Genomic DNA, 17,305 nt, shown 5'->3' with positions numbered 1-17,305 from the left:
ACTCCATGTTTATATACGTTTATAAAACGTGATAAAAACAGCTATTGGAACAAATTAACAATTAAAAATTAACAAATTTGTATTTACATTTTTAACGAGTACCCGGGTACTCGATTGGAAAAACGTCCGAGTAACCGATTATCAAGAATTGACCGATTTGACATCCCTAATATATATATATATATATATATATATATATATATATATATATATATATATATATATATATATATATATATATATATATATATATATATATATATATGTATATATATATATATATATATATATATATATATATATATATATATATATATATATATATATATATATATATATATATATATTTCCTATGCGAATTTTTTTAAAAATATGATAAAATTCTAATTTCTTGAAAGACAGAATATTACGAGATTTTGCTCCAGCAGACGATGAAAAAGCGCATTTTACAATGTGCTAATCATTTTCTCGCCACAAATCAACTCCAAAACAAAGAAAGTGCAGTGGCAGATCTAGAGAGGGTTGTGGGAATTTCGTCCTCCTTGGATTTCTCAAGAAAGAGAGAGAGGGGGGAGCCCCAAATATTTGTGAAGAAAATTAACTTGTTGTTGAAAAATAAAATCCGCGCCTGCGATGTCGCATGCACTGTTTTATCTCACCGGGGTAAATTAACAGATTAATATCAGATATATTAATAACAGATAACGCTTTTCAGCTTGTTGCCTCATAAAAGGAACAATTGGTTTGCGGCCGATTTTTGACGCTTGCGTCAATAAGTTTCTTGTTTATAATGTAACGCATCAATTTAAAAAAAAACTGTCCTACCTGCCGGTTTTCGCGGAAACAAACTCCCCACCAAAACAAGAGAGCACACTAAGGGAGATAATCTCGAAACTTGTGAATTTGTTTGCAAGCCTAATGGCGTTTAAATTAGGACCAAAATTAAATTGTACCCAACACCAGATGAGCGGACCATAATTCTTATAGTAAGTACATCAATCCATGTCAGAGTGGAAGCAAGCCACGCTATATCTGTGACCGACCTTTAGGATAAAGGGTTAGGGGAGGTTACTCAAGCAAAGAGATAAAAGAAGGTAAGATCTATCGAGAGTATGACACCAGTAAACCGGCTTCGGAAACTATAAATGCCTATCAAATGGTACACATTACTTTGAAGTGTACATAAGAGGCGTCTTCTTACAGCTGGTCTCATGTAGACAGCTGCCTTAAAGTTGAACACGCTTCGTAAAAGGAATCTGTCCGCCATATTCGATATTATCTGAGGGCCCCTATATAAAGCCGCCCACTTAGTCACTGTTCAGTGTAATCAGTCGCCACCGATGTAGACGAATGCATGCTACACAGCACTCGGTAGCGACAAAAAATAGCTGTGTACTTCTTCTAATGCAGGAGAGTAAGATACCGAAGAAACTCACAATAGTTGCACAGTGCAGTGTACAAACAAACAGATACACCTAACTGCAACAAATGTAAACAAAGGTAATGTAAGATAACACCTATCGCCATTCCACGCCGATACTTATGACAATAAAGCAGTCGGTGTAATGCGAAGGGTATACACCGGTGCTGTTATGGTAGATAGTATGGTCGAATATCACGTATGCTTCTTTACGAGTCGTGTTCAGCTTTAAGTAATCAACCGCATGAAACTCTAGAAACAGCCCCAAATTTAAGGGTGACTCGCTCAAAAACTAATGGGTATTTTTTTTTTACCAACATTAACGAGTGCAATAATACGATCAGGGTAAAAAATAATGCAGTGCAACTCAGGTCAAATTCCTCGATCTGTGTACAAAATTTCAAGTCTTCATTTCAAAAGGATCCTAAGTTATGGTCTGGTCGTGTTTTTCTTCATTTGAATGAACAAAGCTGTGAAGGTCAGATAGTTTAATGCAGTGTATTTGGTCTTAATGTTGTCTTTCCTTGTTCAAAGTTTGAAATCCTAATGTCAACAAGTTCTCAAGTTATGACCTGGACTATACTTTCATGTAAAAAATTCACCTTGACTTTATTAGTAGGTCAAGTTGAAAAAAATGTTGGCATTCACCCTTCCTGTATACCACCTCTCCATATTCCAAGTTTGAAGACTTAATGTCAAAGGGTTCTCAAATTATGGTCTAGTCATGTTTTCTCAATTTGACCTTGATGACGAAAGGGGTCAAGGTCAAAAGTTTGGTGCAGTGCATCTTGTATTAATGTCTTCTTACTATGTTCCAAGTTTGAAATCCTAATAACAAACGGTCCTCAGTTTATGGTTTGGACTCTATTTTGATGTAAAAGATTGACATTGAGCTTATGAATTGTATCAAGGTCAAAAATTTTGGTGGCGTGCATCCCTCATTCATACCACCTCTGCATGTTCCAAGTTTAAAATTTTAATGTCAAAGGGTTCTGAAGTTATGGTCAAATCGTGTTTTTTCTCTATTTGACCTTGAAGGAAGAAAGGGGTCAAGGTCAAAATTTTGATGCAGTGCATGTGGTATCAATATCCTCTATATATGTTACAAGTTTAAAATCCTAATATCAAAGGGATCTCAAGTTATGGCATGGACTCTATTTTGATGTAAAAGATTGACCTTGACCTTATAAATGGGACAAGGTCAAAATTTTGTTGGCGTGCACTTTTTCTCAATTTCATCTATCTATGTTTCAAGTTTGAAGTCATAATGTTTTAGGGTATCTAAGTTACGGCCCGGACAAAATTTGGATGAAGAAGAAGAAGAAAATCGACAAAAACAATATGTCTCCCCTGGAAGGGGAGACATTAATTATTAAAGTTGAGCACATTCTGTTTAAGATTCAATTCTTTTTATCAAGGTAAATTTTTTTGTCATGTACTCAAAATTACCTAATATTGGGCATCACTCGTCTTCATTGACCACTAAACAGATGCCCTATCTACCAAAACAAAATCAAAAGTTCGACAAATTCATGCAAGTGTCACAGGCCCTTTGTTATCGTTTTAAATATTCAAAAGTTCCTTCAACATACGGGGCATTTACAATCTTAGTAAGCATGATGGTTTTCATCTTTTACAATAAGGCGCCTACTTATTTTGGCCCAACAGGGGTTCTCAAAAAGAGCAATACCATACAGGCCCATTGTCTGGGGAGCTTTCTTGCGTATACTAGTAAATTTTACAATAGGGATTACGTAATACGAGTACTCTCCCTATGTACATCGATAGATTATATTATTGAAATCAGAATTGAACTGTACATTTCAGTAGAACCTGCAAAACAAGTATCCAGACTATTTAAAGTAACAAATTTATCTGTAGGTGCAATGTACGTGCAATACACGTAAAACACCTGTAAAAGAAGTATTCGGCTGATTATGCTGAGGTGTCAGTTATTCTACGAAACTTCTCTGGTTTTATCCATCAAAATAATCATAATATTTTTATCCTTTTTTTATTTATTCAAACTTTGATCTTTGTTATTTCGAGAGTCTCCTTAATATATACATACATGAGTTTGATACCAGATCAAAAGCTTTCTAAGATGGATATTTTTTATTGATTGTCTATGAAAAATCCCGAGAAGTCTGGTTTCCCGCCATTTTTCAATGCCTTGTATCTCAAAAATATGCTCACTAACTCATATCATCTCTTTCTTATTTTATTTCAAATAAGGAATACATCGAATTAAACTACCAAAATTGAAAAACTGAATGCAAGTTATCTCAGAGAATACATCCTAAAGAACATCCTGGATTATATTTAAAGAATCAGTTTCTAACCTTGACAGTATCATTTTTCCTTGTTGACTCTTTTAAAGAGAAAGTCTGCGAGAAAACCATGCGAAATACAAAAAATCGTCCAAATCGAAGGTTGTGACTTTGGATTTTTTAGTGGCTTAAAATCTTCTTCATAAGAGTAGAAGTTAGAATATTTACAAAAAATTGTCGAACCTCGCATCTATTCTTAGTAACAGCTCATTTGCATATTTGTCGAAAACCAGATTTAATTAAATGGAAAAAAAAACAGTACAAACTGATCGATTCAAAAAGTGACTTTCTGTCATCAGTTTAGTTTCAAATTTTTTTTTATTTTCAAAATTAAGGTCTTATTTATATAATTTATGATAAAAAACGGAATTCAAATGAATGATTTATTTTTTAAAGGTCTTTTTATAGATCCTAAATCAATGAGTATGATTTTTTGCCTATTTTTAGATGCTATTTTTTCTCAAGATCAAGTAAAAGTTAAATCAAATAAGTGTAATCTTTAGAATGATCTTAGTTCTACTACGTATTAAAATATTGAGCTTGGAAAATAAAATCTACGTGTTGTAAATTAACTTTGATATACCATAATTCGCTACAAATTCGCATATTCTTAATATCATATTTTTAAACTATTTCTTTAATATCTAAATGAATAAATGAGAAGTCTAAATCTAATATTTTTCTTTTAAATAGGAATAACTGATTTATATATTTCATATAACTTTTTATTGCTTATTTTAGCCCCCTGCAACCAATTTCCTGGAGTTAAATTATCTCCCCTTGTTGGAACGCTTTAGTATTATTGGGTAAAAAATGACAGATGTATCAATAAAGAAGGTCATGTATGATCATATTTTATTAACCTAGGGAGTTGTTGTGGAGCATCATTGCACTATGAAAGTGGGAAAACTCATTCTTAAGATCTTTGAATGTTAGAAGGAATCAACAAAGTTTGTTGGCCTTTTATGTTATATCAGTGTGTAGACTCTACTTGTTTAAACCTTTATTATATGATTTAAACATCGTGTTTGCGTTTTGTTTACTGGAGAGACAGCAAATATTGTGCATGTATGCGGATAGGAGGATCATCCTAATACAAGCAAGGCCAAAGCAAGTATCATGATAAATTTCTACAATTTATTCTCTTTAGAGAAGTGGACATCCGAGTGGATATAGGCGAAAGCCTGTCAACTTCTCTAACGAGAATAGACTACAATATTACGCTTTTGCAAAGAACACATGGCTGCAGCCAAAACATATGCAATTTTGCAGTACAAACTGGTAAAAATTAAAATCCGTCTTGAATGTTACATGTATAAACATGATAAGGGGGCAAAATTTCATTCAAATGGAAGGGGACGCTGTCGAATTTTGTCATGTCATATTTGTTTTCGTAATATTATTAATGAAATTGTATTATGCTTTGTATTTTATTTGATACTTTGTCTGAATAACCATATTAATAATACCCTTGCAAGCAGAATTTTATTTCGAATATGATCGGAGAATACGTATTCACTGAAAACAGTTGGCAAAGGGGGGGGGGGGGGCACCACCATTTATTTTCAAGTTCAGGTTATTCAATATACATGTGTATCTAACCGGTAGTTTAACCAACCCCCAACCCCCTGCAAATGAAATTGAAATGGTTTTTTCCTACGAAAATGGATATAACAGTATATAATAATCGTTCATTATTTATCAGGACAGTTATACCAGTTTCAGTGGGAAAATAAAAAAAAAAAGAAGGTATGGATCGATGCCTATTTAAACAGGACAGAAGTAACAATTATGGATAAGGGGATGTCAACAGAGGAGGAGGTGCATGCTGATGACAGTTATACATGTGAATCAGAGCAAGAATGTCCCAAGGTTTATAGAAAAAGTTAACCCAAGAAACTGATTCATAAGTGGAATTATTATATATGGAATCATGTTCACAGCAACAAGGAAAATTCCTGGACATAGTAAAAAGGAAGAAAATACTTGATAGTTAATTTTTTCCCTCCAAATCTTCATCATATACCAAATTTGCATAAATTTTACAGAACTTTCTATAAGTTTGGATCTTAGTTTACTTCACAAACTTTGAAAATCACCTCCTGATCTGAGAAGAATTAAAATTCAATCATTCGATTTTCTCTGACTGTTCCGAACATTGATCATTTCTCATCATTTGAAGCTTGCAGTAATATGGTCAGACTTTTATCTTTTTCTTGTTCTGTCACATAACATATATGCTGTATAAGACTTCTTTCACTTTTATTTGCATTAAGTCTCTTTAATAAAACTTTAGATTATCTTCAGAGCCCATCCTTCTGATATGGATATCTGTAATTATATTCTTTTCAAACTTAAGTTCTGACCAACTTGAAAGTGCATGGAAAACACTGATTTCCAGGATAATTACTCAGATTAATTGAAAGATATTGTGACTTAAAAGTGTCACAATATAGTTAAGAAATTTACTTTTACAATAAAATGTACATAATACATAATTATACATGTATAGTGTTTCCTTCATTTAAAGATCTAGAACTTGTGTTAACTAGAAAAATGCTAGATGTCAATATGTACATGCATGACTCATAATGTGAAACCATGCACTGATATTGTACATGTACTGTATTTCTTATAATGTGTGTTTTTTTAAGATGATCAAGAAAGAGCAAACTTATTTAGTGAAATATTAAGTCTATAAGTACTTGCACTATGATTGAAATGAATACCTTTGTGTTATTTGACTATATAAATTATGTAGAAATTTGTTAAAAAATATTTATACAAATACAATTTTTAAGTGAATTTTGAAAATATTGGTATGTGGAAATTACTGGCTAACACATTTAATGACAAAGCATAAGGATTTGGAATTTAAAAGTGTGAAATCACTGATTTTTTATTGAAAAGGGTGGGGGCGTCATTGGTGTCGTGGTATGAAGAGTCCCTTAAAATGTAAATTTTGGAATATGTAACAACTAAACACATCAGAGCCATAAAATCAAATCCCCACAAACCAAAATTATTTCCTCAAACTAAACAAAATAAATGATTTTACAGTATATCATTGTACAAAATCTATTTTAGTAAAATTTAATTTAAGAAAAAAAAGTGTGATATAATTTTCAAAACCCAGATTTTACTTATAACAATTTTTTTTTAATTTTTACTTATGTACAGTACCTCATATGTCAGAATTATAACATTATGAATCTACATGGATGTGTGAAATTTAAGTTCTTTGATTTGAAAAAATAATTGCTTAACTTCCTTATAGGGTCTTCTATGTAGTATTTCATATCGATATTTTGATAATTTAGAAATATTATTTACAAGAGTGTGCCAATTTAAAATTGAGAGATGCAAACAACTTATCAGAGGCTCAAATGTACATGTGTTCAAGTCTCATAATTTATAAGAATGGTGATGTAATAGAGTCCTCTTGAATTTAAATACATGTAAATTCCATTTTTAATTTTAGGGAAACTATCTTACAAAAATGTGAGAAACATGATCATTCAATATGATTGTTGAAAATTTGCAAGTAAGCAAGCACAATTTATTATGAATCCATTCCATTTCAAAACAATTCACAAAATGCCAATCCTCATATTGGGGGTAATTTTTGACATTTTTATTTACTTTTAATATTTTTTATCAATTTTAATTATGGTTTTAAAGAAAATGGTAACATTTTTTCTTATCTAACAACAAGTATTGATAATTTAAAGTTCTATATTTGACTTTGTAACCCATTTGAGTTTGAAGATTTTTCTCAAAAATTGGCAATTTGTAAATCTCTATATCTCAATAAATTATTAGACCTAAAGCTTAATATTTTGCAAAGATAATGTTTAGAGTTATATTTTGACAATTGGATCAAACATTTAAATTTCGTAGCTTGGTCTTGGAAGATTTTGGCCATTCAAAATGTAATTATATTGTCAATTCTTCAAAATTCGCATTGTGTCAATTTTTAAGAGTCGTCTACCCTTGGATATGTTGCAAAGATTATGATAAATGTCAATTTTAGAAGAAAATAATCAAATGTTACTTTAAAATACAAGGAAATGCAAATTTAATTTTGAGTAAATAAAACAAATGTGATTTTTACCATTTTGTTTGAATTATTTTAGTGCATTTAAATGCACATAAAGAAGGTGGCGCTTCCTATGGCTGTCATTTTGGATGATAGGGGAAATTTTTGGTATTTTTAAATAACATGTTATGAAGTCTAACTACCCACCAAATCTATGACAACCTTCGATTTGGACAGTACGAATTGCATGGTTTTCTCGCAGACTGGCTTTTAAAAAAGTTAGGGACACTATGGAAACAATTAACTACATGTATATGCACTTAACTATCCATGATATTAGAATACATGTATGTACTATAATTTGAAGTGTTTAATTATGCGGTACTAGGTGTTAATAAAAACAAATATGTTTAGGGTAGTAAAAGTCATGCATCTATTAATATTTAACATTGGGACAATTGTAACTCATTTCTGTTATTTCATCCTTAACTCTACCCCATGTGAGAATTTATTGACAAAAATCTACAGCTTGTACAAAGTATGAATTCTTTGACAAAAGTCCGCAGCTTGCACAAAGTGACAATATAACAGGATTTTTACAGAATTAAAAGAAATATTTAAGGACCCTCTCTACACTAGTGCAAATTTTTTTTGGACATTGAGGAAATTATTTTGAATAAAGGTGTAAATATTGAGCTTATCTATTTAATTTTCAATATATGGTACGTGGCATTTACCCCAAGGAATAATGTTCAAACATAACATAGTATCAGTGAACAGAAATCACTGCTGTTTACTTCCATGGAGAAAATACAAGTAAATAACATGTTCAATTAATTTATCTTGGCCCTTTAAAATGTTAAGAATACCAGAGTTGATTACAATTTAAGTAATATACTGTAAATTTCTATTTATTGGAATTTAGATCTAAGGGCAGATCACTCTAGCTGCAGAAAAATACCATAGAATCAGGACTCCTTAGTGTGCAGTGTAGGGAGGGTTCTTAAAGTGGGAAAACTTGTAGGTATATGTCCAATTAAGTATCGAAATGTCATTAAAATACCCTCCTGAAAATATATAATACAATAATATACGAAATATCAATTATGTTTCAAGACTGTTAAGTAAAATACAGGTATTTATTTATACCTTTCAGCCTGAGTCATTATTATACCTAGATTTAGCAGTAAACTCAAACTATTGTTTTCGTCAACATCATAAGGCAATTTGCTGTGCAGTTTGTTATTAATTGTTCCACTATAGAACATTTGATCCATTTTCAGAGAGGAAATGGAATGGTTTCCAACCAACCGTAACGATGGCGTTGACGCCATATCAAGATAAGGTTTTTAATCTTACCAACTGTGTAGTCGCCACGGCATTACCATTGAAACCGATTTCAATACAGTAGGCAATCATAATCGCTACATTCACCCTAAACCTAAAAAACCCCGACTGCTTTACTTTGTGAACTCCTTAACTTTACGTCGGCATTACTCTCACTCGCGCACGTATGCGTCATATGCCTAATTTTTCAGCATGTACATCCCCAGGAAAATTTAGCTAGAGTTTGTCAAGACTTTCTCGCAAACATTCACATTTACCAAATCAACCGGCCTCTTTTTCTCCAATCGAAAATCTTTGGGACTAACTGGACGGTATGGTTTGAAGGCGTCGGAATGCTCCAGCTACTCTCGGCCAAACAAGGATTGCCCTGTCGGAAGGGTTGAATAATATCCCTTTGAGAAAGATAAATGCACTGATAAACTCCATGTCAAGGGAATCAAGTTTGTGACAGATGTGCGAGGGAGATGAAGAGAATTTTTATTTTCACTTTTGGGGGTACCGTCATACGAATTTCAATAACTCATGAATAATCAGTCAAAATCAAATGAGATTTTGGTAACTTGTTGACTAAAGGTTAGTTTAAACAGGTTGGGGGGAAACGTAAATTCCGCTATAATAGTGGTATACCACTATTATAGTGAGATTCCGCTATATTTTCAGCCGTAGTTGTCCTCGATTTCATCAAATAACATACTTGCTGTTTAAAGCGCAAGTTATGATGGGAATAAAAATGAACAATAATTGGCATCCAAACATATTATGAATTTTATTTAATTTTCTGCCGATACGTTTGATAATGCGAACACACTTTTTAAAGCGGAAGTTACATTTTTAACATAGCAACCAGTGATTGCGGTAGTATTGAACAAAGACTGACTCTTAATATCTCTCACACATGTGCACAAATTAGTGCTTGTAATAACTTTCAACATATTTTGGAAAAGGTTTATCGAATTTATAGAAGAAAAGGTGATTTTTGCCTGCATGGTAACGTGTACGGAGGCCCGTAATGACAAATGAAAAAAGCTCAGCACATGTACAATTTATATTTAATGGAACCGATTTGTGTCGTCTAAATTGTAAGCAATATATATAATATGTCACTTTTCGAAGTAATCTTAAGTTTGTGTATAATATTTCTCTTCTTGATGATGAGTCCATGGATTTAAATGATTATTCTTAGCAAGAAAAGAAGAATTACACTTGTGCATGGAATTACCTGTAGACGTGACGTAAAAAAATTCTGCACGATTTATTGATTCTCTATCTTGCATGAAATTTTATATTTAACTACGATATGCACTGGAAAAGAAACAATGAAATCCTATTTACCAGAAGTAGATTATTCTGTTGTAAATAAACGAAATACAAAGAGAAACAGAAATATGAAGATAACGAAAAAAGGCCATTTGAGCAATATTCTTTTCTGCAGAGCGAATAGGTAGGATAAGGTGTTATGGAGGAGTACGCATTCCCTGTCGAGCATGGACTTTGCAAAATTCATTTATTAATAGTTATCATGAATTAGTGCATCGTTGTCTCTCCACAGCCGCTAAAATATTAAGCCCGCTTTTTTATCTACAAAGAAGCCATTATATACACATTGAATTGTTTTCGCGTACGGTTATTTTTTCGTTTTTTTCCTATCACGACAAGGAACACACTTGTCGGCAGGAGATGCTCACTCCTCCATGACACCTGATCCCATCTTTGATGTTTTTTAGAGGTTCGTGTTTGCTCTGTTTAAAATTTGCATTGTTTCAATGGTTTTTTGAGATTGATTACTGTTTGTTATCTTCATATTTCATACAGTATTTCAAGCCAATTGAAAAAAAAAATTGAACCCATTTAATTTATTTTCTGTCTTAAAGTGCAAAAATTTAAGTGAATTACATTATATTTTTCTTACATTACTATTTATTTATTTTCTGTCAGAAAATGTACAAAATTAAGTGATATCAATCATTGCATTTTCATCGATTTATTTATTGTATTTTTCTGTCTTAAAGTGTATTAAATTCTACAAAACACAGGTATATCTAAGTTGAGATGTAATTAACATAATTGTTATAAACACAAATGAACGTTCAACTCATTTTGTTATTTGCAAGCGGGAATAGGTGGATTTGTGTTTTAAGAAAAAAAAAGGGGGGGGTAGGTGGAAGACCCTCTTAAAACCGAGACCCCTTGTTGTTCGTAATGTGTATCGAATCAATTAATAATTTAAGACATTAATCCCACATGCAGGTAATATGGTATATTGCTTCATAATAAGGGAAGTTGACGATAGAAAAAGTAGTTATCACATGTACCATGTAAGTTTAGTTATTAGTTTGCCATCAATCTCTTTCTCTAGTAAAATATTTAAGGAAAGAAGCAGATGTGTCATACTCCCTGGTGTCTTTTATTAATAATTTTCAACATACTTCTATTTTTGGAAACTGCAGCTATATCATAACTAAATGAACATTTAATTAATTTATGTCTCGCCATTACGTGGTTTAATCATAATACATGTATTAAGCACCAATGTTTCTTGTGAGAAATTACGCCAAATATTCCCAACAAAAATCGCTTATACATATAATTTTTGAAATAGTTTTTAAAAAGATTTTTCTTTTTTTAATCTAACTTTACTTGTCATAATACAAAAATTAATATTTCAAAAAATTTTGTTTAACATTCCGGAAACTAATGTCATATAATGTACATGTATATGTAATTACCTGCAGAAATGACATCTTATATCATTGTTTACGATTTATTGCAAAAACTATACAAATCGGTTTCATAAGAATAAAGTAAACATGTACATGTGCTTTTTTTCGTTTGTCATAACGGGCCTCCGTACACGTTACCATGCAGGCAAAAATCATCTTTTCGTCTGTAAAATCGACAAACCTATTCCAAAATGGGTTGAAAGTTATTACAAGTACTAATTTGTGCACATGTGAGAGAGATATTAAGAGTCTGTCTTTGTTCAATACTACCGCAATCACTGGTTGCTATGTTAAAAATGTAACTTCCGCTTTAAAAAGTGTGTTCGCATTATCAAACGCATCGGCAGAAAATTAAATAAAATTCATAATATGTTAGGATGCCAATTATTGTTCATTTTTATTCCCATCATAACTTGCGCTTTAAACAGCAAGTATTTTATTTGATGAAATCGAGGACAACTACGGCTGAAAATATAGCGGAATCTCACTATAATAGTGGTATACCACTATTATAGCGGAATTTACGTTTCCCCCCAACCTGTTAAATGTTCGATAGCAATACTGGGAAATACGTTCGATTGATTGGTTGATTTATTATATGTTGTTTTACGTCCCATTCGAGAATTTTTCACTCATATAGAGACGTCACCATATACCGGTGAAGGGCTTTAAATTTTGACCTTTACTCGGCACTCAGAGCCATTGAGTAGTGAGGGATCTTTATCATGCCAACCCCTGTCGTGACACGAGACCTTGGTTTTTAAGGTCTCATCCGAAGGATTTGCAACTTTCACTTCAAAGTGCCGAGCGCATTGCGAAGGAACAGTTGCTACATGTACCTATTTTCATCGACTTAGGTCAGTCGCGGCCGAGATTCGAACTAAGGATCTTCCGATCACGGAGTAAGCGCTCTACCGACTGAGCTACCGTGAGGGTGAAATACGTTCCAAAAAAAAACATTAATTCACTTCAAAATTTTACCCCGCGTTTCTTTTTCCTTTCGGTATATATTGATAAAACGTGCTCCCCGACATAGTGAATAAATGCATCTTTAATTGTACTATTTGTCTATCTCCATACTCACACATACTATAAAACTTGTTTTAATTTTTTCACCATTGTTTATGTTTAATTATCTCTGTATAAAATTAAATTGTAAAAAATTGTGATGAGATTAATAGTTTGTAATATCACTCATACACACACACACCCACACACACAAATGCCAATTATTCGTTTTTTAACCACATTTTATTTTCTTTCTGAAGATTTTACACAATATATACATTTGTGCATATAAATCAAAAGATTAAAAAATAAGTATCTCGGCCTTTACTGATTAGAGTGTTTTGACCCTCGATTTACTTCCCAACAAAAAAAAATACCGAGACCATAATTCAAAACAAACTGGAATCCAAAAGACAAGCGGATTTGTGGATATCAATATGACTGAGTGTTACACGGCTACTTTTGATTTTTAATTTCCTAGCAGGTATGTAAGTTTATAAAATTTCAAAAATCCGATTGCCCTATCCCAACCCACGTAGCAATCATTTTAACACACATAAATCCGAACTTGTTTGTATCATTGCACAATAAAATGAGTAACTGTTGCACACCTGTTTTTTGAGGACAGGATATTCCCTATAAATTACAAGTATATATTTCATCCCTTACTATATGTGACCCCACCTAATCCTCGGAAAAATAATTTAAAATAAATTTGATTCTAAGCTATCTGGGAATGTAAACATTATAAAATGATTTAAATTGTGGCTGTTATTGTAAGGATGTTGAAGATTCTTTCTCTTCATATTCCCATGTAAAAACGTACTTGAAATTACTTTTGTGACCCCACTCTACCCCCAAGGACCATATTTTTGAATAATATTGAATCTTCATGGATGCTGACGAATATGACTAATCATGGCCCTTCTGTTATTGAGATTAGGATTGATAAATATGCCAATTTAACGTTTGATTCCTTATGATGTAACAAATCAACAATTTTAAACTACATATACCTACATATACATGTAAAACCAATATTCCATGCATCAACACAATACACTCTTTTAATAGTGTGTGCATTACAAAATTGATGCATTAAAACATGCCTTAATTTTAAAATACTATCAAAGATTTGATTTTCATTCATTTCCTACTGAAAGAATTTCTTGTCATGACAACAGGAACGTGTTCATTCAAAATATTTGTTAAAATTGCACTATAGCCCTTTCCCTTACTTTCATTTTGCACAAGATTTCTCATAAACGGTTCTGTCAACTTTCTTAAAATTTCAGACACTTTATGATAAGAATGGCAATCGAATACAGAATTGCTAATTGCAAGACGTTCGGACCGATTAGGAGGTTAGTCGTATCAAGAAACACATTTTTTTGACATACTTTTTCAGGTAATGTTTCACATTCATTCATATAGGAGGATCGTCCTAAAATTCTGTGGATTGAGCTAATATCTATTGCAGAAAATAACGCATCTTTACGTACAAAATACGTTAGAAATACTCTGCTTATGTTTGGTCAGACTATGTACATATATTTCATTTCAATTTCACTAGCAAGAAAAAAATCAAGAAAACCATGAAATATGCCTGAGATACTAGTATAAGAGACATTAAAGTATTTTTAAAGATGCCCAGCAAGGTTATTTTGTATTGTCATCATAATCAGAACTAAGACTGAGCTATCACTTGTTTACAATGTTTGTTAAATAATATAATTTGACGGGGTATGATACACTATAGATCACTGAATTTTCGCGACACTTTATTATCGCGAGGTTGTTGTTTGATATTTAAAAGCGAAACAAAATAACCATGAATTTTGGTTATTGCTCTTATAATCTTTAATAATAGAATTATACGCGGGAATGAATTTTTTGCGACTATAGACGGTCCGACTTAATTACGCGAAAATAGAGTAATCGCGAATAAAAAGTGATTTACAGTTCACTCAATCAGTTCTCTGTATTCAATTATGATTTAATTAATATCATTAAAGAAGTAAAGGACGGGCTAACGACATTGGGTCTCAAAACCAAAACCAATTAACACTTCTCAAACTGACCAATTACCGTAATGGTAACGATCTAAGTCCTGAGAGCCTTTATAACCTCTAAATAAGCGGAAAGAAATATGGAAAACGGCAATTATGAACATTCGGAGGTCTTTTATGATGAAATTGCGCTCAAATATACACATATCTGAATTGCCATCTCTACTATTAACAAACATATTAATTTACTTTGATGGCTTCACTCTTGGTTGTTTACTTTGACATAATGTGAATTTTATAACGTGAATTTTATGAAGATTTTTTGTACAGGAAGGATAGAAGCGTGTAAAACTTTATCATTTAAAACATTGCTGTGACGTCATGCCTTTGTTCTTACAGTCTAAAAATTTACCTGTAGCCGTCAGATAATAATAATTAGCAGTCCAATAATATATTATCTGACAGCAGTGATAACAAAATCGGACAGAAGTTAAAAAACAACAACTAGAGTGAAATCAAGGTTTAATTTGTCCAGAAACCAAAAAAAAAAGTTAGGGAGAAAAAATTCAGGGAAAGCGAACGCGAGGAAATTAAATTAATTGTTAAAAATAGCAAATCCAAGAAGAAACTGGATTTTTAACCTTCCTCAAAAGTAACACTTTCCATTCGTTTTTTTTTTTTTTTGCAAAGCGTTTTCGATACAACACTGTGAATAAGCCAATTTAAATTCATTTCTGATAAAAAAAAAAAACCAGTCTGCGAATCTCTTCATTTAACGATTTAAAAAAGAGTGTCAAACGCACTTAATAAAAAAAAATTTTCCGCATCATAAAAAAATCCTTTATAACCTGACCACTGTCCATAGTTCCTACTAAGCCAAACCACTGCCATTGAATGAATAAAACAAAAGAGTTCACTCATTCATTTTACCGTCTAAAGAAAAAAACTTTCTCTTTTCTTTTGTCTACTTCTCAGATGGTTTTAGTAGAAAACTATTGCTGCCTGAACTCCTATTGTGTAATTATCGGACTCCTCCAGGTAACTTTTGGACATTTAAATAGCAATGTTTTAAGTAAGATATATGCCTCTTACAATTCTATATGTAAAATTATCAGACTGTTTTCGGCCCTAACGGGCCTCAAACACTCTGATAATTTTACATATAGAACAGTATTCGGCATATATCCATTACATATATTCTAGATTATGTACATGCATACATGTGTTCAAGTTTTTATTGCCAACGGACATTGGTTGCAATGATAGCACAGACAATTGATTTTTCCGCCGGAGTACTTTAACAATGCTCAGCCAGATATGTATTTTGCAACACGTATTAAAGTTATGTCTGCCATAAGCAGAAGAGTAACTAAACATGACAGTAATATTTCGTTATAAATTTTTGATTGAATATATTTTGTAGACATTTTTATTATACTATACTGGCTAGTGACCAATTCTAAACGGTACAGTTCTCGTACAATCCTTTTCACTGTATTTTATCAAAATCATTCTTTTTTATGAAAAAAAAAAATGTTTTCCTTTCTTTTATTTTTTTTAACATGTTGGTACTTGATCTTTTAAGATCTTTCCACTTTGGCTCCAAAGACGCATTAATTAATATTTGACAATTTTACAAAATGTACTATCAAAAGATTTTTTTTTGTTGCTTTGAAGCATCCAATTACTTCCGATTAAATTATTTCAAAAATGTAGGAAATATTTAGGTAATATACATGTTTGAAGAAATATCTAAATTCAAGGGAATTTGAATTGGGTTTAATTTTTGTCGACCTCAAAGCAGATAAATAGGAGTGTCCATGAACTGGACGTGAGTTTTATGCAATTTGTTTAGTCATCCCGTGAACACCAGAGGTAATAAAATGAACGAGTTAATAGTGTATGAGAAAGTATTTTGATAATGCTGCATTGATTCACAAGTATAGAAGTTGTTACAATTTACTTAGCAATGTACCAGAATTCAGTTTCAATGATAGTGACGTAATTAATTAAGAGTCATAGATCACTCATCACCAAATTGGATTAGTTGTTAAAACAAAATTAAATTATAAATTCGTTTTATAAGGTTATTTGATATATAAAAATACCTTTATTTTAACATACTTTTAGAACTCAAATGACATTCAATTACGACACCACCATTTGAACTGCAGTCTTCTGGACTGTATAGGCCGGATCCACACTGTGTTATCATCTTTTCCCAACTATTGCACCAAATACTGTTCACCAAAGGTTTACCAAAGGAACTACCATGTGTCCAATTGCGTAACAAAGCTTGATATCTTCAAATTAGAAACGCAATAATCCAGACTTTCATTTTCATACTTAATATTCTATATGATCCCTTGTCTACAGATTATCAGAGTAATGATTTCATAATTATAAGATCCGTGTATTAGTCTATGTTAACA

The 17,305-nt window shown here is 31.9% G+C and overlaps 2 protein-coding genes across 2 annotated transcripts in view; both read right to left on the bottom strand.

Moving 5' to 3' along the window:
• The window catches only part of LOC133201671 (deleted in malignant brain tumors 1 protein-like), a 277,206-nt gene that overhangs the window by 168,079 nt on the left and 91,822 nt on the right, over window positions 1-17,305 (bottom strand). The window lies entirely within an intron of this gene.
• Window positions 1-17,305, bottom strand: part of LOC133201837 (scavenger receptor cysteine-rich domain superfamily protein-like) — a 60,570-nt gene that overhangs the window by 33,996 nt on the left and 9,269 nt on the right. Inside the window, exon 9 of the mRNA XM_061337640.1 lies at window positions 16,998-17,176. Within this exon, the coding sequence (XP_061193624.1) occupies window positions 16,998-17,176 (179 nt within the window). The remainder of the gene's footprint in view (window positions 1-16,997; window positions 17,177-17,305) is intronic.

This window comes from Saccostrea echinata, unplaced genomic scaffold, assembly GCF_033153115.1.
Source record: "Saccostrea echinata isolate AGI-Se365-2 ecotype Australia unplaced genomic scaffold, CSIRO_AGI_Sech_v1 ptg000045l, whole genome shotgun sequence".
Taxonomy (NCBI): domain Eukaryota; kingdom Metazoa; phylum Mollusca; class Bivalvia; order Ostreida; family Ostreidae; genus Saccostrea; species Saccostrea echinata.
The sequence above is the reverse complement of the archived record's forward strand: the minus strand, read 5'-3'. Positions and strand labels throughout refer to the sequence as shown.